The 21,372-nt window shown below is 40.4% G+C and overlaps 1 protein-coding gene across 1 annotated transcript; it reads right to left on the reverse strand.

The window, feature by feature from the left end:
- Window positions 1-3,172: 3,172 nt before the first annotated feature.
- On the reverse strand, window positions 3,173-7,275 carry LOC100368309 (cartilage intermediate layer protein 1-like). The gene is made up of 5 exons (XM_002741929.4): window positions 7,198-7,275; window positions 5,858-5,913; window positions 4,739-4,775; window positions 3,929-4,198; window positions 3,173-3,396 (listed from the first exon to the last, which is right to left on the reverse strand). The coding sequence occupies exons 2-5, from the start codon at window positions 5,900-5,902 to the stop codon at window positions 3,374-3,376; spliced, it is 375 nt and encodes a 124-aa protein (XP_002741975.1). The 5' UTR covers window positions 5,903-5,913; window positions 7,198-7,275; the 3' UTR covers window positions 3,173-3,373.
- Between the last annotated feature and the right edge of the window lie 14,097 nt (window positions 7,276-21,372).

Consider the following 21,372-nt stretch of genomic DNA (forward strand, 5'->3'; position numbering starts at 1 on the left):
TCGACGGGAAACTAAAAACGGATATTGATTGTCTACAGCGAGCCAAAAATGGAAATCGAAATACCAGTATTTTGTTCATCATAAACAACCGATTTTGACTGACGTTCGTTCACCTTTTTTCAAAACGGATATTGTAGCAAAACCGTTGTTTATTAGATGATTTAAATCTAAATAATTAGATCAATATACAGTGACACGACATTGTGTCATTTGTTAGTGTCTGGTATGTTTACTCTTGATACAGGAACAATACTATTTGTTTATTATCATATTATCATACCAATCGAAGTGAACACTTAGCTGTAGAATAACAGTTTCACGGAAAACACAATCCAGAAAATATTGCCAGTTGTTGTTAAGTGTCGATCTATAGTATATGTAACAAGTTGGTAGACGGCACAAAATGGAAACCAACTAGCCCTATTTTTACTATGTATACCGTTCAATGTCAGTCAAACCACTGCATGTTGGGGACGAGGTTTGTTGATTCTGCAAGTGCGACATATTTGCGTTAATGTAAAACGCTGTTTACCAAAGCAAATTAAATAATAAAATTACACTTAAACGAAAGATTTTGTTTCAAGATCGAAGACATTTTAAAACTGAAATTATACCAAATATGATGCATTGGACTACAGTTTCGATCGAAATATTTGTAAACAATAAGGGCGCCACGACGCGTTCTGACAGGCCTGGACCTGAAGCCTGTTTTTTTTAACAAAGACGTTAAATTTTTTCTTGGGTTTCAATGAAATTCAATCAACTGGAAACTATATGTTGTCCCGTGTGTCATTAGTTATTTTCCCCGTATATGACATGCTTTTCAGATTCACGCTGAAGTAAGACACATTTTTTTGTGAACAATATACTTTTTGTTTTAATTGCAGTGGAAATAGATTCAAATACAAACTGAACTATATAATTAACATTGATTTGTTCTATATTCTATTTTAATTGACTGTATATCCGCTACTGAATGATTTTACTTCTGCAATCCTGTCTGCGAATGATTCGGGGATTGGCCACGCTTGAAGTACACAATGAATAACGATGATGACGTGCATGAAATTGACTAAGCTTTTTTTTCTAAAGTTCCACACACACAAGTAGATACATAAATTGGGCCATACCATAACTTCAGGTTAGGGAATTAGGGCAAAGCAAAAACGGAGGTAAAGTATACAGTATCGATGTCCTATTGTTGTCCTATAGTTTTCTGTTAGGCTCCTCAAATCTTAGCATTGACGACACTTCAGCTACACCCACATCAAATCCATAGAGCTTCTAACGCTTCTAATATGACCGATTCGGGTAGCTATAATAGTGCTCATTTACCACCACCGGTTGCAAACTCACTTCAACTCCATGTAAAGAAGTATGTCTTCTCATACTCCGGCCGCACGAGGCGTACAGACTTGCCACGTTCACCGCACAACTCACATGAATTACAAAACAAACACCACAATAGGCTTGGTTTAGGCTTGGCTCAGCATCAGACAAATTTTATTATTAAACCTTACAATAACAAATTAGAAAAAACTAGACTAATTTCACTACAACAGAAACAATGTCCCACTTTTTCACAGAACTACAACAACCTGGAACAACTAATTAAAATTGGATATCGTAAAATTAATATTATATTTTACCCAGTAGTAAGATTCCCTTACACACATCTTACGCTTTCATACTGAGCAACTCGCAGTAAAAACAAACGAAAACACTGTAATTCGAGCTTTTTTTAAAACAAACCAGATATTTAATACATGCAGATTGCTTACTGAGTTTTAATTCTAATTCATCTACACATATATTTGATATGACGAATTACATCATTAATATGAACGGGTTTTTAATAAATATTCACACTAATTATTTGAAATACATGTAATATAATGTATATACCTAAATATTCGATGTGAAATGCGTTTCATCGCGTTACAACGTATAAAGAGGGCGCTACTACAGTCATTTGCGATTGGTCTAGTAACCAGCGAGTGAACCGTTAGCTGTAACCAAAGGTACTGACACAATCTCTGATTGAGTGTAAGTTCCGTCCCTAGAAAACAACGTAGTTCATCATTAAATTGTATGAGATTCATTTTATTTCAAAACTAAGATAGATTGTTATATTCTTGTTTTACAGAAGAAAAAAAGATGGTAATTATTTTCTGCAGACTTAAAACTGACGTATTTGCTATTCTAATTCACGTCAGATCTGTACTCAGCGTCTCAGGATCCCAAATACATATCATTTTCACACAAACAAACAATAATAATAGTACTATTAGTGTAATGATTATCAATTTATATAATTTGATTAATTGTTGTCCAATCCAATTAAATTGATTAACCGATTATTATTCAGGATAACAGAATGTACGGAAACAGAAATGAATCGACTGGTATAAATGTATATCGTAATGCCAACGATGACAACAATACTGAAATATACAGTGCATAGGGGAAATGAGATGTTTGTATGTGCGTGTTGTTATTAATGTCCCAATTGTAAAAAATGTTTTTTTCTTGTACATTTGTTTCGACAACTGCACCTCCCACCCCTCACTGCCAGGACTGTTGTCGAAGCTGGGAAATCATAGTATATAATGAAATATCAGTAGTTGATTCAATAATTTTATCTAAGACATTATATAGCAATGTTTCACGTCTTGTGATTATAGATTCAGTACCCCAAGCTTCAAGAGGCAGTTGTCCATTTTGGCAGAGGAATCTGTGTTGGTGTGTAAAATATAAAAAAAATGTTCCTACTGCCATTGATGCCCATGACATAAGTCCACAGGCTTTAGCAAGAGTTGGTCTGCGAGACTTCTGGTCTCGTGTATTGGTTGACCCGGCCCACATGAACTCTTTATGTAATTCCAGTTCGATGCAAACTATCAATGGACCATGGTAACTCTCACAACATTTCATCGAGATTTCGTATTTCTGATGTGTCGGTCTTATTTCAATTTCGTTAATTTGCGTCTTATTTCAATTTCGTTAATTTGCGTCAAAAAGTAGCTGAATGTGTTTGTGGGGGTTGCCAACAAATATTTGTTTTTAGAAACTCCTTATATGACGACATGTTTTAATTGGTCTAACCAACACTCCAGGTAGCTGCACAATATTACATACACCTTTTTCTTTTTCATAAAAAACAAAACACAAGTTATTATATCGCATATTTTACTTTTTTTGTTGCATGCTTTATTGATGAAAAATACAGTTTAGATTAGTGCGTACATGAATCGATATATTGCGTTTAAAATGTAAAAAACGGTGATTATAGAGGATGTGTAATAATTATAGAATATGATGCATTTCATTTGTTATTGTAGCGAGTATAGAACGTCTTACTATGTTCTACGTCTTACAACTGTGTCAACCCACCGTCTATAAAGAAAAACATAAGATAATGTTATTATTGAAAATGAAAAGTACCTGATTGACTGTCATTTTTTAACGTTTCGTTATGTACACGGCAATACAATCACATTTATTATATATTACAACATTTACCATGCTGCTAAGTTTATACACAATGTGTATATTATTTCCCCTGAGAATAATGATGTTGACATTTAGTTTAATAAAATAATATCTGTTTTGACCAAGATAAGTATGTTTTACAAAAACTACTTATGTCAATAAGACTACTAAATGTCTGCCTCTTATCTGTATATCCAACGATGATTCATTTATAGTTCAGAATATACTCTGAATATATAATATAAATCTATATATAATCTGGTTTATCTTTCTAAACATGTGGTCGGGTCTGGTGTGACAAATACATTAAATAAACATTTTGTAAACTAAATCACATTCGACGATTTCGCGTCAGGAAAAAATAATTCATATTTTCTGATGCTTTATACAATTGGTCATTTCATATTTCTCTAACATCCTATTTTTCAATAATTACCTGGACAACAGAATCTTGCTTCATAATCAAGACATTCGTTATCTGGTTGATCTGCAATTAGGCAAACAAATCCTACTTCAGGCGAATATTCCGAGAATATTTCACCAGTATCTTCTGCTGCAACGCCATCTATGGTCCGCGCTTCGACGATAGTAGGATTAGAACACATATAATTCCCAAGGTGTTTTACAAATATGGATGTTTTTTCGTAATCGCCCAAACCATCAGCGTTATCGTAATCAAACCACTGAGTCCATTGACCAGTACACTCTGTGTGTAAAATGTATATATTGATATTTTATTCTACAATATTACCATTCGGAGAGGTATTGTATAAATTAGCTGTTAACTAGTTTTTTAAAAATATTTATCTTATCTTATGTTAGTCCAAGGTTTTGAAAAAAATCTACATTTTAGCAACTGCTAGTGGGACCTAAAACAATTTGAAACACATATGCGCACCATACAATCATGACAATATGAGTTTTTTTTTGGGTGTGACATGCTGATAAATTGAAATTTTCAAATTAAGTATACAAATTTCAATTTAAAAAATGTGTATGAGGTAATTACAGGGCAGATTGAGGTGATCCAATACCTGGAATGTATCGGGGAAGGCGGTAGTCAAAATGGTGCGTTCAACTTCACAAGAAACATCTGATCAAAGAAACCTAACGATTTTTCCCCAGAAAATTTAAGCAAGACACATTACCCTTTGCAAAGAAAATATTTAAAAATAAATAGCTGTCATGCGAATACATAAACCATAGGTTATCTTTTTCTTCTCGTTGCTTAAAAACAAAAACTCACCAGCTTCAGCATTACCAATGGTACCCAGTAAATTGGTCTGCTTGCATGAGGGGAAATAAAAATACACAGAATTAATTGATACATTGAAAAATTCCACAATTCCCTTTTACCAGAAATGAAAGTATCATATCTGAAAATTGTTTAGACCACCAAAAATATCTATTTAAATAATAGAGCGCAGCGATTCAAACAGATTTTTCAATTTGTAATGATTCATGTATCCATGGTGAGGTAACCAACTGATATACCATTATTTGTGTCCAATACTAATATAAGTAAATTGGTACGGGGGTAACACCATCTTTGACACACTGTTACCAAAAACAATTCCAAACACACTTGTGTAGTTAAACAGCATAGTAATATTTTGTGAAATGATACCAAACACTAGAACCCTTTTAGGTTAGAACAATTCTTATCAGTTGTCGATCACAAGTTTGATTGTTTGAACATCTTACAGACATTTTATTAAATGGATATAATATCGCATAAAGAATATTCATAGTAAATCACATGGATATATCGGCCTTTTGAATCTTAATACTTGTTATCATCTCTCATATTATAGTATGTCAATCAATGGCGCAGAGACGGTCAAAGTTTGATCATTAGTTTATGCAAATTGCATTCCACTCCAATGGCGTATGCGGGTAAGACGAACCATCCAAACATACCTCACTGCATCGTTTGCCGATATTGGAAGAAAATTGACATCGAAATGTTGAATGTCCAAGTACGGATAGATTTGGCAACTCCCTTACTACGCCAATCAATGTAATATTGTCTATGCAGACCACAAGCATATTTCATTTGTGCGACGCGAGCATCAAAACAAGACCTTATGCAAGTATTTCCATGGCATTTCACAAAAGGTAACCCAGGAGAAAATGAATATATTATGTAAGAAATGTTGTTATAGCTATATGATAAAAAAGTGCCAGTTTTTATTAAATCCTGGTGCTGTCAACACTTTTGAAAACGAACCCAATACCCTGAACATTGTCGCAAAAAAGGTTATTACGATAGAAATTAGTAAGAACAAGTAAGTTGCAGATAAACTAGGGAAATATATTTATCATTTTATTGTATACCTGAAACATAACACATATGATAACTTACAAAGATCATTCCTGCAGCGATAGCTAGTAATCCAGCGAACTTCATGGTGCAAAATTCTGTAATGAAAATATTTTATTATAATATTTTATGGAATAACGAATATGCTTGGATTAAAAAAATATTTGAATATTTGCAATTTGTGATTCATTCAATGCGATTTTATTTTTTTCAAATGAACAAATTAGTAAATATATAATGATAACTATTAGTTGACAAATCAGAAAAATTTGTTATCAACAATAACGAAAAATAAATAAAATATTTGAATTTGTGTAATGACACATTTCCGTACTGATAATAATTCCATCAAAAACATTTTTATTTTCTAGAACAAATATTCGAAAGATTTCACGACAAGAGAAACATTAACCACATTGTCTTGACGAGATACATAAATCAATATAACAAGACGCATCAATTGGCTCAAATAATATTAGCTCTGAATATTAATATCCTGTGTAATGAATGATTCATCTGTTTTATGTTAATAGCTGTAAACATAATCGTTAGTTATTGAGCCCATTTCCCTCTCGTAAAATACACATTTCAAAGTTGCAGGAAACAACTAAGCAAGGTAATCAAGGTAATATGATCTCCCAATGATAGATTGATGGATTTATATATTGTTCTTTGTAATAGTCCATTCTCGATTTCCAAAAACAAGTTAGTGTTCATCCGGACCCAATAAAACCAGAACAGTAACCACGTTTTAATAAATATTTACTTATTCAACAAATTTTGGAAAAATGCGCTAATCCCTTGGATTTTTCGAAACACCATATATTAGTTTTTGACATTCACTTTGTGTATCGATATGCTTTTGTTGTTGTGGCGCATAACAGACAATTGGAAAATAATATACATGCATAATTACGCCTAATAGTATATCCTCATAAACGACGATTATCTAAACAATATCCGATTCAAGTGCTTATTGGTTTATTAAACTTGGCACAAACATTTATCATCTTAGATTATTATGTGCCACATACTCAATGGGAAGGCTTTTTTTTAATAAACTAATAGATGAAAAAAAAAGAAAATTTACTGATTTTTGTACATGCACATAATTTCGGATGCTGGGGGGAACATGCTAAAATACATGAGGTTTTCGTTATAAATTTGGTAATTTATGACTCACAATTATGAAATTACGTGACAAACCTACGGGCATATGACCACCTATAAGTTTCTCAGTCAATATACTGGTGATTCCGACTAACATAAATAACTATTAAACATATATTGTTTTCCACAAGCAACACATCATTACAATAGGCAGCATTGGTAACTGTAAGGCGATGTACGTGAAAATATGATGGAAGGAAATTATTACTCACTCGTTTAGGAACTTAAACGAACGCTCATATACCAGTCAGCAACGACAGAATGCTCAAACAAAAAATGGCATCGCACTTATATTCTTTTAGCTATACCAGCATGTTGTAAGTTTCCAATGGTGAATGAAACAATTTGGACATTAAAAACAAACGAATATATTTCAACTGGTATTATTTTTGTCGTCGCATGTGAAAAATGTATTCAGTGATACGAACTTATTAAATGTAATGGTACTTGCTTAATGACAATGCGAACACAGTGGCAAGTGATATATATATATATATATATATATATATATATATATATATATATATAGTCTAGATGTGGGAGTCGATTATTCCAAAACAAAAGTGCTCAATACAATGTATCTGTAGAGCGGATAAATGCGGTAATAGAGGAATTAATACACAACTACATGAATAATGAAACTCGACAGCACTGTTTCGTAAGGTACAAGTACCTCACTCATCAGGAGCGTTATGTTTAATTCACTGCACCAACGAGCATACATATACTTCGCAAATTAACATATTAATTAAAATAAAAAACATACAGGTTTAAGTGTTACATAATAAGTCTTTTGATCTGTGTCGGCATGATGATACAAGTTCATTTCTTTTGTTTAGTGTGGAGTGGTGAGGTCTAAAAATTATTATAACTTTTTCCTTCAAACATAGAATGCTGGAGCTACTGTACGGACTACCACGAGTAGAAATTGTCCATGTTATTCTGTGCTCAATATTTTTTTCTTTCAGTGACCAAACATGTTTACTTAGTTCTGTCGCATTTCTAGAGGCCTGGTTACGAAATGAGGCAGTGTGGTTTCTGTACATTGTTTTGAATTCATTTCCAGTGAGACCGACGTACGTTTCGCTAGTTTGTTTGTCTAAGCGCGTAACATCCGCTTGGTATATCACGCCGGACTGCAAACACTTCCCGTCCAGTGGACATGCCGTTTTTTTTCTGACAATTGCATAGTTTGTTGACTTTCGTTTTATCAGTTGTGGTGCTCTTATCAGTCGCGAGTTGCCGTTTGTTTTTACTGTTGATGGTATATTTTATATTGTTCATACAGGTATAGCTGACTTTGATGGTATTTCGGTTGAATATTTTCCTGAGATTATTGCCAGTTATATATATATATATATATATATATATATGCATTGACAATACTCGTTTAGTCATTTAGTTAGGTATTATTCGAAAAAAAACTGAATAGTAAGGCAGATCATATTGTAACAGGTAAATAACAAAAAGAAGACATTGTACAACGTTGTTGAATTGAGTGAATTCCGAGTGCCACGTCAGTCCACCAATATGTAGTCGAGTTTTCGTATGTACAATATTGATATAGATTTAATATGGCAATTCATTAGGGATTACTCACATCTACCTGAACCATCTATAAGTAGACACTATTACCAAAATTTAAACAATCTTACATAATAATATGTGTAGAAAGGTTTCATATTGAACACGTATATATTATGACGAAGGCAATAGTGAGAGTATGTACGTTTTTTATTTTCCTCTTCTCTTGATTGATTGCATTTTATCGAAATGCCATATTTTATCCAAATCGGCATATTATCCACCCACCATCCCGAATCAGACAGTTGTCCAAATCAATTATTGTTTTTTTTATTGCGTGTACCTCTCATAGGTGTCATATAAGCGATGTTATATAATTCAGAAATATCATTAAATATAACTTAGATAGAAATGAACATTAATACCAATATTAGATTGAACTTTAATATGCAGAGCATATAAATAATAGTTCCATCAAAACCAAAGTAAGTTCGTGTTAACATTTTGAAATATCATTAACATGAGATTTAATTACTCATAATATAAGTTGTAAAGTGGCGCAGAAAATTATATAATTTATCAGAGTAAATATAGAAGCCTGCAAATCTAAAAATGAAAAACATTTATATTTCATATATTAGAGAATACTATTAAAATTAATAATTTTTCACTCAATACCACAAAATCATTCTAACAAATGTGACGGAAAAACATCTGGGATTTCTAAACATTCTTGGCTGCATATCACCAGGAAAATTAGCGGTCTTAACGTAAAATAAGGTGTTACTAGAAACCATTCAAGACTATTTACTTTTTACTCGAGACCAATAAGGTCGAACATTACGACGTTGCGCATGCTCGGTCAGACTACTCATCTGCTTCGTAATAAACGATGTATATGTGTAGCCATTTGGGTAATAATAATTTCTAATGTGGATTGGAAAATAAACACACCAAAAATTAAAAATTCCACTCACTTAAACATAAACAATAAAACACTGTTATAATTTTCCTTTGCCTCTCGTATTGTATAATTTATACTGCAATCGAGTAGTACACCCCTTGCTTCACCACATTTAATAACAAAGCCACATTTTAGTTGAATTGTGGTGTATTGTATAGCAGTGGTGACTACGTCATAATGCAACAAATGCTGAGAAATACCGGAGTACGTGTGACGTTTTTTTTTTAAATAAAGACCATGGAGGCCCATTGTGGCAGACTACACTTCTAAACCAGAAAATACAACTGTTTCAGACTTCATTCGTTTTTTCTATATTAAACATTACATTTGCATTACTAGTAAAATTGAAGAAACAAATTGTTAGCATATGTCACGTGGTACTGCAATAGTGTGGCGATAATTACTGTAAACCGATACATGAACGTTTCGTTCAAGGTTAGTGTATGTATGATCTAGCATTGTTATACTCAAGAGGTTGCTCCCACAGCATAGTGGACAGTAGACTGTTGATAGTCCTCGGGCCTAATGTAATTGTGTTTCCTAGACTTTTGAACGCCGAAGTCGTATGATGGAAAATGCGAAAAATTTCACGTGAGGGACTTTAGACCTGAAATAAATATATATTAACATAATGTATGCAAATTTATTCTAAATTACCACTTGAATACGTTGGTTTTCACGTTATTTACACAATGAATATGTTACCAATATTTACGAGAGTTTAGATTCCAAATAAATTTATCTCAGGGTAGGGAACGAGGGGATACCGTTGACTTCCGATTTCATACAAGTGTGCACATAGTAACGACATACAATAGAACACCAAGCGAGACACAGGTCAAATAGGTTTAAATCTATATATATTCGTGGTAACAAGTAAACATTAACAACAACAAAGTTGTATATAAATAAACAAAATAATGTTACTATATCCAAATAGTCCACAATAATAATGCCTTAATCTACACAGCAATACTGTCTGTTATGACCCTTAACCTAACGTCTCTATGCCAATACTGTCGCTACGTCGGTAGTGCTAAACGATGGGTAGTCTGTCACGTCGCGTTTAGTCAGCGGTACTATCACGCTCAACTACAACGCCTATGTTATATTGCAAGAGCCCTGCTCGGCAACTGTAACCCCTAGACTAATCTATTCTCAAAGTATCTCCAAATACTCAAATAAAAACCCAACAACCAATACACTAACACTATGCTTCAGGTATTACTATTAACACCACATAGAACCAATCACTAGCCTAAGTATTAACAACCCTTAATTCTCATTGGTCAATCCCTGACTGAACCAAACACATTACAACAATAGGTATCACAATACAGTTTGCGTCAATATTGTCAACACTCTGACAATCATCTGAATAATAATGATAAAATACAGTGCAATCAAACAACTACTTAACTATGCATGTACTTAACACAACAATAATATAACTTGCAACGCAGTTGCACAAGAGTCACGCATTAAACCAAACCAGTTCATATGTCTCAGACTGTCACAGTCAAGAACACAGTTCTCTGTTGGATACTGGACGGAATGTCTCTATCACTACACAGCGGTATCATACAACAAACTCTGTATACCCGTGGACGGTTTGCAGTTCAATGTTCTCTTCATATACAGCACACACTCTCAGGCGATAAAGGTTCTTCGACACAGCGTTGAAAATCTCAAAGTGTTTCTGTCAAATGGAAAATCGGCCATAGCTTCCGCTGTACCTTATGGTTTTGCAGTTTCACAAATCAATGCACAATATTCACAGACCTGTAACACGTCTGCGCAATAAATCAAGTTCATCACAATAATTCGAATGTCACGATAATCGGATGACATGGAATAACGCAGCAACCATGTTTATATTCGAATCGATGAAAGGAATGAGTCGCCAGTTGACTCACATACATAAATACGGCAGTACAATGATGTATCGTCGATCGACACACTCTACATGTGCGCAGCCATCTTTGTTATAATGTTGTCATCTCACAAATCGCGTGATCGAGATTTGTATTCACGCGCGTATGCGTACGCGTAGTGTTAACTCACGATTTCTGAAAAGGAGCTGCAGAAACATCAATTCTGGTCGGATTAAGTCGACATTTGCATCGGCAGAGTCTCTGTTCTCTTTTCTCATCAGAATGTAGCTCTGAGATCAAATCCGGACACAATACGTCCAACACCAGCCAAATCTTTCAGCAGCCCATCTCCGGCATGTCCCAGTACGCCGCCATCATGAAGTAAAAGGGACGACTCCCTAAGATAACGCAGAATATTTTCCCGCGCTCACAATACCCATCAAATTACATTAGCATCTAGCAAAACAGAACAAATCAAGACCGCGCTAGGCAGTCATAGAAAGGGAAAATCACCAGATATATGCCAATGCATGTATCAATTGGGTATCGCCCTCTAGGCACCATTCCTAACACATGGTATTATGATTTCGTAAGATCTATAAATATCCCACACAAAGTGTAATCTCTGGTACATGTTCTGACACGTCTGCTTTCGCTTTCAATCAAGGGCTGAACCAACAGCGTTCTAACGGAGGGTTCTCCAACTAGCTAAATCACACAAAATAAGATCACCAAATCCTACAGTAAATTCGACATGGTTACACACTCCCCCAAGTTGGTAAAGGGGTGGAAATCGCAAAGCACTCATGCGATGCGATAGGCACACCAACCAACTTCTCTAACTACTAAAAACAACAACTATATACAATATCTACGGCATCATCGATCTTCAACAATTGCTAGGAGACTTTACTCCCATGAGGTATATCATACTTACTAACACTACATTCAGGTAGAGGTGAACACAAAAAAACATCACACTTCTACGAAGATTACTCCAATCCAAAAGATCGTCATTCCATCACAGTGACTGCGCCATCGGGTCTGTCCATAGCTGCATCGGTGTGTCAACGATCTGCTTCGGTCACGTGGCGAATAGGCCAATCCAAAACAAAAATCAACACCAATGACTATAGAATTTATCAGAGTTACCCCATCCCAGTGGTCAGGGCCCTGGCGAGATCGGGACTCCCCCATACCTCTTAAGATCGCTGTGCATTGCACACTAAGGGACAAGGCTAGCCTCCCCCAAATCTACCAGACTACTCTAGCTGCTCCCAGAGTGCCCCCACTATCCGCGCACCACACCGCACACCCAGGTCTACAGACTTGAACGGCACAAGTCAGCGCTGGTAACCTCATCTCTTCATCAAACCATCAGTCACTGCCACCTCATGTGTGTCTCGGCTGAATAATCACGCACACACCACCTCACACCAATAACTATAGGAACGCTGATCACATCATTTCTGCACCAGTACCATCAAAGTAGGGTTGAAGCGTCAACGCAGTCGTGAGCCCGCTCCTATCGCGAAACACGACAATTAATCGCGCATACCCGGAACATATAAGTGGGCGATACTCGGTTACACACAGCAACACCTCCTCCAACAGCACTGAGCACTGCCCAATAATGGGCTCTGCCTCACTTACTTACCGTGCGGCAAACGTATTATCCATCAGGACCATCAGCTTCCTCGATACTACTCTATACTCACTCATTAACGCAGAACCACTTACCTTCCACAACAACGTGGGGCTGTTCCCTTCTCCAGAACTATAGGACTACACTCACCGACCCCATACCCTACGAGTGGCAACCCTCCCCTGCCGCGTGACCCTATTCCGCGGACGGGGATGGCTCAGCCCGGTGACTGGCGATTTAATGTGGGCAGGGGCGTCACTAGTCTCCCTGTGACATGGATGCTACCCATGTTCGCCTACCCACTGCCTCCGTCGCCCTTACATCTTTCTTTCGTACAACTTCGAAATAACCCCAAGCAGTGTCTTCACTAATGTATCATCATCCCCTGGATGGTGTTTCTGTTTGTGATCTGTTCGCTGGCTACACCCCTGGCTCCAACCATATCTCCGAGGTGCTCTCCTTACTCTCTTCGACTTCCGCACGAACAGTGGGCGTGGTTCTTCTCTAGTGTCAAAGAACTCGTCTGCCTCACTCTCTGCAGGTCCTTCAGAATCATCCGTTTCATCTTTCGCAGACTCTTCTGAACTCTCTGCCTCTCGCGGTGATGTCGGCATCACAGTTGCCTCTGCCTCAACATGGGGAACTTCATTCACTTCGGATGCGCTTGTTCTCTCTCTTGTAGACTCAATCTCTACTACTGATGACTCCGGTTGCTCAGATTGCGAAACCACTCTGACTTCGTCAGTATTGTCATCCATTACTTCTATCACCTCTGGCTCCGGTTGTCTCTCAACCTTCGGGGAGCATATACGCGGACTAAAGGGGTCGACCTTCGGGTCAAGGGCCCCCATCATATATTCTCCATCACTGTCTGAGCTCCATTCCTCTGGAGTTGCAGCACGTGGCACCTCCCTCTTCACCCTAAGCTTACGGCTGGGTCTCGGCTTTGGTTCTGCCAGACTCACAGGAGTCGGTCGAGGGGAATCGTAGCAATGCTTGAGCAGATTCCTGTGCAACGTCCTCTCCTTGCCGCTATGTTCCTGTTTCACTACGTAAACAGGCAAGTCAGGGTTCGGTATACTCAGTACTCTGTAGGGTTCTTGCTCCCATCTGTCCGCTATCTTGGTCTTGCCACGCAAGTTCACGTTCTTGACCAGTACTCGGTCACCAATGCTCAACACAGCATCTCTTACTCGCCGGTCATACCGTTGCTTGCTACTTGACGCAGTCTTCCCAATGGCCTTAGACGCCTGGTCATATGCGTAACGCAGACGCTCACGCATGTCTTCCACGTACTTTGTCATGGAGCTCGGGATTTCGTCAGTCGGTCTCAATCCCATGCACACGTCCATTGCCTACCGTGGTTCCTGCCTGAACATCAAATAATGTGGGGAGAATCCCGTTGCGTCATTCCTCGTAGAATTGTACGCATGAACAAGGGGTGCCACGTACGTCTTCCAATCATGCTTCTTCTCGTTATCCAACGTGCCAAGCATGTTCAGCAGAGTGCGGTTGAACCGTTCGCAAGTCCCATTCCCCGGGGGGTGGTAGGGCGTGGTGTGTGACTTCTCGATACTCGCGAGCTGGCACAGCTCCCTAATGACCTTCGACTCAAAGTTGCGCCCTTGGTCTGAGTGCAACCTTTGAGGGAAACCAAACGTCATCAAAAGGCTGTCATGCAAATGTTTAGCCGTTGTCCTCGCTGTCTGATTTCTGGTCGGTATCGCGATCGCGAATCTCGTAAAGTGATCAGTAATCACAAGGACGTCCTTAATCCCGCCTTTGGATTCCTCCAGGGACAAGAAGTCCATACACACCAGTTCCATTGGTTGTTTCGTCACAATGTTCACCATCGCAGCTCTAGTCTTGGCACCAGCCGGGTCCTTCCTTCTGGTACATCGCTCACAAGTGCGTAGTCTCTCCCTCACATCCTGGATCATCAAGGGCCAGTAGAAACGCGCGCGAAGCAAGTCAAGTGTTCGATCCAGGCCCAGATGACCGACATCATCATGTGCTCCCCTCATTGCCATCTCCCGGTAATTACGGGGCAACACCAACTGGCACTGTTTCTTTCCATTAGGACCCGCTCGCGTCTGGTGTAAGACTCCGTCTCTGAAACACAGACGTTCCCACTCGCGCAGTCCAAGCTGCACGCCAATGGGTTCACATCTTTTCTCCTGTTTAGTCAGGCGCTTCCCAGCATACTTGAGGCAACGTAGTCTTTCCACCACTGGGTCTTGTTTCTGTAGGCGCTCCCAGTCCTTAAAAGTCAACGTCGGTAGCGTCGACCCCTCAGGACACTCAGGAGGAGGCTCAGTCAGTGTCTCTGGCACTGCTCTCACCGTCACAGCTATCGCTTCGACCCAGGGTGTCTGTTCACCCAAGTGCGGTTGACCTACCGCTCTGATCTCTTCTAGTCCCATCTTGACGCTCCCGTTGAATCTGTCATCGGTTTCTTTAAGTGCTGAAGTCTGTGGGTGAGGCCTCCTGGATAGCCCGTCAGCATCACCATTCCTCTTGCCAGGCTGGTAACTAATAGTCATTTCATAGTTAGCCAAGGCAGCCCACCACCTGTGTCCAGCCGCATCTAGTTTCGCGGTCGTGGCCGCATACGTGAGTGGGTTGTTATCAGTCAGCACATCTACGTGGTTACCATACAGATACTCGTGGAACTTCTCTGTTACTGCCCATTTCAAGGCCAAGAACTCTAACTTGTGTGCGGGGTAGTTCTTTTCGCTCTTTGATAGTCCTCTGCTCGCATAGGCAATCGGTCTCAGCACGCTCTTACCATCGACTTCCTGCATCTGATATAGTGCAGCGCCAAGTCCAGACGTACTGGCATCAGTGTGCAACTCGAACGACTTACTGTAGTCTGCATATGCCAACACTGGCGGGCTGGTTAGTTTGGCAATTATCGTCTCGAATGCCTGCTGAGTCTTATGTGTCCACTCGAATGGCGGCGGCCTCTTCGAAGCACCATTCTTGTTACGCTTCGTAGGGAACCCTGCCGTCAACTCATTCAATGGCTTTGCTATCGACGAATACCCGGGCACGTACCTTCGGTAGTATCCGGCAAAACCCAGAAATGTCCTTAGCTCATGAACATTCGATGGCACGGGCCAGGTCCTTAACGTACTCGTCTTGCCTGGATCGGTCTCCACTCCATCTTCTGACACCACGTGACCTAGGTAGCTAACCTTGTCACGGAAAAATTGACACTTGGTGTGCTTGATCTTCAGGTCGTACTCATTCAGTCTCTGGAACACTCTTTCCAACCGTTCTAGGTGTTCTTCGAACGTCTTGGAGAAAACGATAATATCGTCCAAGTACGCCAAACATATGTTCATGTTCAAGTCGCCCATGCATTTCTCTATTGTGCGTTGAAACGTAGCCCCGGCGTTTTTCAAACCAAACGGCATGGCTAAGCTCTCATAGAAGCCAAGCGGCGTAGTGAACGCAGTCTTCGGTATGTCTTCTTCAGCCATGGCAATCTGCCAATAGCCGCTCTTCAAGTCAATAGACGAAAACCATTTCGCCCCATGCAGTGCATCCAGAGTCTCTTCTATGCGTGGAATAGCATAGGCGTCTCCAATGGTGGCACTGTTCAGCTTGCGATAATCGACGCACATCCGCACCGCACCATCTTTCTTCTTAACCAAGACGATAGGCGATGCCCAAGGGCTGTGGGATTCTCGAATAATACCACTGTCCATCATGCCTTGGAGCAGTCGGCGTACCTCATCGTACAACATTGGAGGTATGCGTCTATGTGGCTGACGTATTGGAGTCTCGTTGTCCAAGTTGATCTTGTGTCTCTCTACTGTGCACCTACCCAAGTCGTTATCGTCCTTGGAGAACGTTCGCTGATTGCGGTCGAACATCTCCTTCACCAATCGCATCTGACTTCCAGTGGTATGTGACAAAGCCATGTCAAACTCCAATCCTCCACTGACGAACGCTCGCTTCTCTGACTCTGGGGTAGTCTCTGAGTCTGCCACAGCATGGCCTGGGTCAACGTACTGTATCGCGCATGCCGTGCCAATAATATCACCAGACCTCACAGTAATTGGCCTTGGCGTCTCGTTCCAGATGACCACGGGCACTTTAGAACTCTTCCTGCCGCATTCTACGGTCACCACCATAGGTTCTACTTTCCATCCGCGCCGTGCACTCTGGCGTTCATCTGGCTCTATTTCCACAGTGATCCTATCACCAATAGGTCCAGCTCGCAACCTTCCAGTAACGGTAGTCACTTTACACGGTGGTACTACCACGGGTCGTTCAAGGTGCGCCCTAACCAGTCCCACATGCCCTGTCTTACCAAGAAACTTGGCACGTGCGTGCAACATATTCATAATAAAACGTCCTGTTTCGTTCCGAGGGGATTCACCCTGGTAGGATTCCAACCAGTTCATGCCGGCTACCACCGGTGTCTCGGATGTGAAAGAATTGTCCTGCATCACCAGTGCTTCCACCAGTTTCTTACCACAACCCCTGAAGGCCTCTGGCATTGACACTTCAACTTCAACCATTCCAAGGTATGGCAACACAGTGTCAGTCACTCCATATATCTGTAAGAAATCAAGATTCGTCAGAGGGATCTTACCCAACTTGTTCTCCCAGAAACTTTTACCTATCAAGGTAACCTGAGATCCAGTGTCTAACATACATACACAGGGTTCTCCATTCACTAACGTACGTGCCTTCACGAGGGTACCCAAGACTCTGTTGCCAACTGGTTGACAGCGTTCATTACCATAGCGAGTCTGGGTATGTCGCACGCATGTTTTCCTACGGGGGCGGGCTTTTACACCATTGGACTTACCTCTGTCTGCGCTGGGAGCGGGTGGTCGGGCACCTGGGCTACATACCTTGGGATTAGGGCAACCCCTAGCAAAATGACCAACCTCTCCGCAGTTGTAACATTCAAGATCTCTGTGACCACGACCCGCTCTTTCATCTCGCGAGGGATTCAAGTACCTACCAGAATTCTGTCTTCTTCCATTGTCCATTGTCCATTGTCCACTGTCCATTGGTCACCTCAAGCTCTCTGACCTTCCTCTCTAACATTCTGATCGCATCCACATGCGGTCCACTGGCCAGAGCACTTGACAGGGGTTGCACTGTGGCAACAGGGGTCTGACCAAGTGTACTTACCTGATCCTGCAACCCTCTGATCAGCGTCCTATTCTCTTCATTGCTCTTGACCAGCTCCTCATTCTGTCTTGTCATCATATGTATGGCTTCAGTCATCATTGTGATCTGCTTATCAGCTTTCGAGGGGGCTTCGTGCCCACCACCATTACTCGTTTCTGCACCTATCGTAGAGGTAGGGTGTGCTCTGGCTTTCCTGGTAGGAGCTTGTGGGCTAGTTTCCATTTGGCCGAGGTCAATCTCTGCAGTCCTGGCTGCAACCAACAGCTCCGCAAATGATACAGTCTCGTTGTATGCGTGCCTCACCTCAGCCTCACCCCATACCTAGCGGCACTCTCATCTTCATGCTGATGAGCACTGTAGAAATTTCTCATGGCCACATCCCTTGATTCTATCTTACCGTATACGACTTCTAATGCTGCTAAAATCACGGTCAGCGTGTCAGCCCGAGCATCGTACACCAACTTGGCCGCATGGCTCTTCAGAGATTTCTTCACCTGCTGTACCAAAACCAAATCAGAATACATCTTGGTCTTGGCGAGCCCACTTACCTCTTGTTTCCAAAGTTCATAAGTGATGTCTTCTGTGCCGCTGCCTTCACCGGCGAAGGGGGATATACGCGGCAACGCATACGAGTTCAACGGCAAGCGAGTCGGACTGCGATCTCTAGGACGCACCAACGGGGTGCTTGCGCTCACGGGGTCACCGAATCGGGTTTCGCGCTCAGTCGCCGCTAGCTTTCCTTCGAGTAGTTCTACTTTACGCAGCAATTCCATCTGCTCAGCGTTTCACACCTGCAAGCGATCTAACTCAGAGCGTAACCTGTGCTGCTCGCGTAGCGCCTCACGCACTTCCGCCTTATTGTCTTCATGTTTCGCCTCACCGCGGAAACTCATCTCGTCGCCGGCAACTTTGTCTTTCGGCCTAACAGCATCGCCACCAATCCCACCATACACGGGTAAACCTCCCCCTAACCCAGCACTGGGGACATTGAAAGGGGTATGCATAGATCCATTAATGCCCGTCCGTCTCCCTCGGCCACGCCCCAGGGAAATACCTCTAGGGGTCTCAGCATTCACCCCAAGACCCCCCAACAGTCCCTTTGGGTCAGGCGTTACCTTTTCTATCGGGGTAACTGGAGTGTTTTCTCTTCCCTCTGCCATGTTCGTTCTGTATTGTCGCTGACACACACCACAGCCAGTGAGGAACAATCTTGTAGCGATAACCAGTCACTGCGACTTCACAACGGTCGCCCTGAAAGACACAAAGTTTTCTAAAAAAATATTTAAAACAATGTCCAATTATAATTCGATACCTCTAAGCTGCCGAAAAAAACTTGAAGATCGATATCACCTATATCACTATGAATTGACATACAACGATGTCTCCAAAAAAAAATATATCCAAACGTCTGTGGTCAAGCCTGTGTTCCACAGTCTGTTACGGCACTACTTGCATGAACGTCAACAAACGCGCAGTTTCGAATATTCCCTAGCCCTAACGTTGGGCGCCAATTTGTTACCAATATTTACGAGAGTTTAGATTCCAAATAAATTTATCTCAGGGTAGGGAACGAGGGGATACCGTTGACTTCCGATTTCATACAAGTGTGCACATAGTAACGACATACAATAGAACACCAAGCGAGACACAGGTCAAATAGGTTTAAATCTATATATATTCGTGGTAACAAGTAAACATTAACAACAACAAAGTTGTACATAAATAAACAAAATAATGTTACTATATCCAAATAGTCCACAATAATAATGCCTTAATCTACACAGCAATACTGTCTGTTATGACCCTTAACCTAACGTCTCTATGCCAATACTGTCGCTACGTCGGTAGTGCTAAACGATGGGTAGTCTGTCACGTCGCGTTTAGTCAGCGGTACTATCACGCTCAACTACAACGCCTATGTTATATTGCAAGAGCCCTGCTCGGCAACTGTAACCCCTAGACTAATCTATTCTCAAAGTATCTCCAAATACTCAAATAAAAACCCAACAACCAATACACTAACACTATGCTTCAGGTATTACTATTAACACCACATAGAACCAATCACTAGCCTAAGTATTAACAACCCGTAATTCTCATTGGTCAATCCCTGACTGAACCAAACACATTACAACAATAGGTATCACAATACAGTTTGCGTCAATATTGTCAACACTCTGACAATCATCTGAATAATAATGATAAAATACAGTGCAATCAAACAACTACTTAACTATGCATGTACTTAACACAACAATAATATAACTTGCAACGCAGTTGCACAAGAGTCGCGCATTAAACCAAACCAGTTCATATGTCTCAGACTGTCACAGTCAAGAACACAGTTCTCTGTTGGATACTGGACGGAATGTCTCTATCACTACACAGCGGTATCATACAACAAACTCTGTATACCCGTGGACGGTTTGCAGTTCAATGTTCTCTTCATATACAGCACACACTCTCAGGCGATAAAGGTTCGACACAGCGTTGAAAATCTCAAAGTGTTTCTGTCAAATGGAAAATCGGCCATAGCTTCCGCTGTACCTTATGGTTTTGCAGTTTCACAAATCAATGCACAATATTCACAGACCTGTAACACGTCTGCGCAATAAATCAAGTTCATCACAATAATTCGAATGTCACGATAATCAGATGACATGGAATAACGCAGCAACCATGTTTATATTCGAATCGATGAAAGGAATGAGTCGCCAGTTGACTCACATACATAAATACGGCAGTACAATGATGTATCGTCGATCGTCACACTCTACATGTGCGCAGCCATCTTTGTTATAATGTTGTCATCTCACAAATCGCGTGATCGTAGATTTGTATTCACGCGCGTATGCGTACGCGTAGTGTTAACTCACGATTTCTGAAAAGGAGCTGCAGAAACATCAATTCTGGTCGGATTAACTCGACATTTGCATCGGCAGAGTCTCTGTTCTCTTTTCTCATCAGAATGTAGCTCTGAGATCAAATCCGGACACAATACGTCCAACACCAGCCAAATCTTTCAGCAGCCCATCTCCGGCATGTCCCAGTACGCCGCCATCATGAAGTAAAAGGGACGACTCCCTAAGATAACGCAGAATATTTTCCCGCGCTCACAATACCCATCAAATTACATTAGCATCTAGCAAATCAGAACAAATCAAGACCGCGCTAGGCAGTCATAGAAAGGGAAAATCACCAGATATATGCCAATGCATGTATC

Source organism: Saccoglossus kowalevskii, chromosome 21 (genome assembly GCF_978046115.1).
Source record: "Saccoglossus kowalevskii chromosome 21, keSacKowa6.1, whole genome shotgun sequence".
NCBI classification, from domain to species: Eukaryota; Metazoa; Hemichordata; class Enteropneusta; family Harrimaniidae; genus Saccoglossus; species Saccoglossus kowalevskii.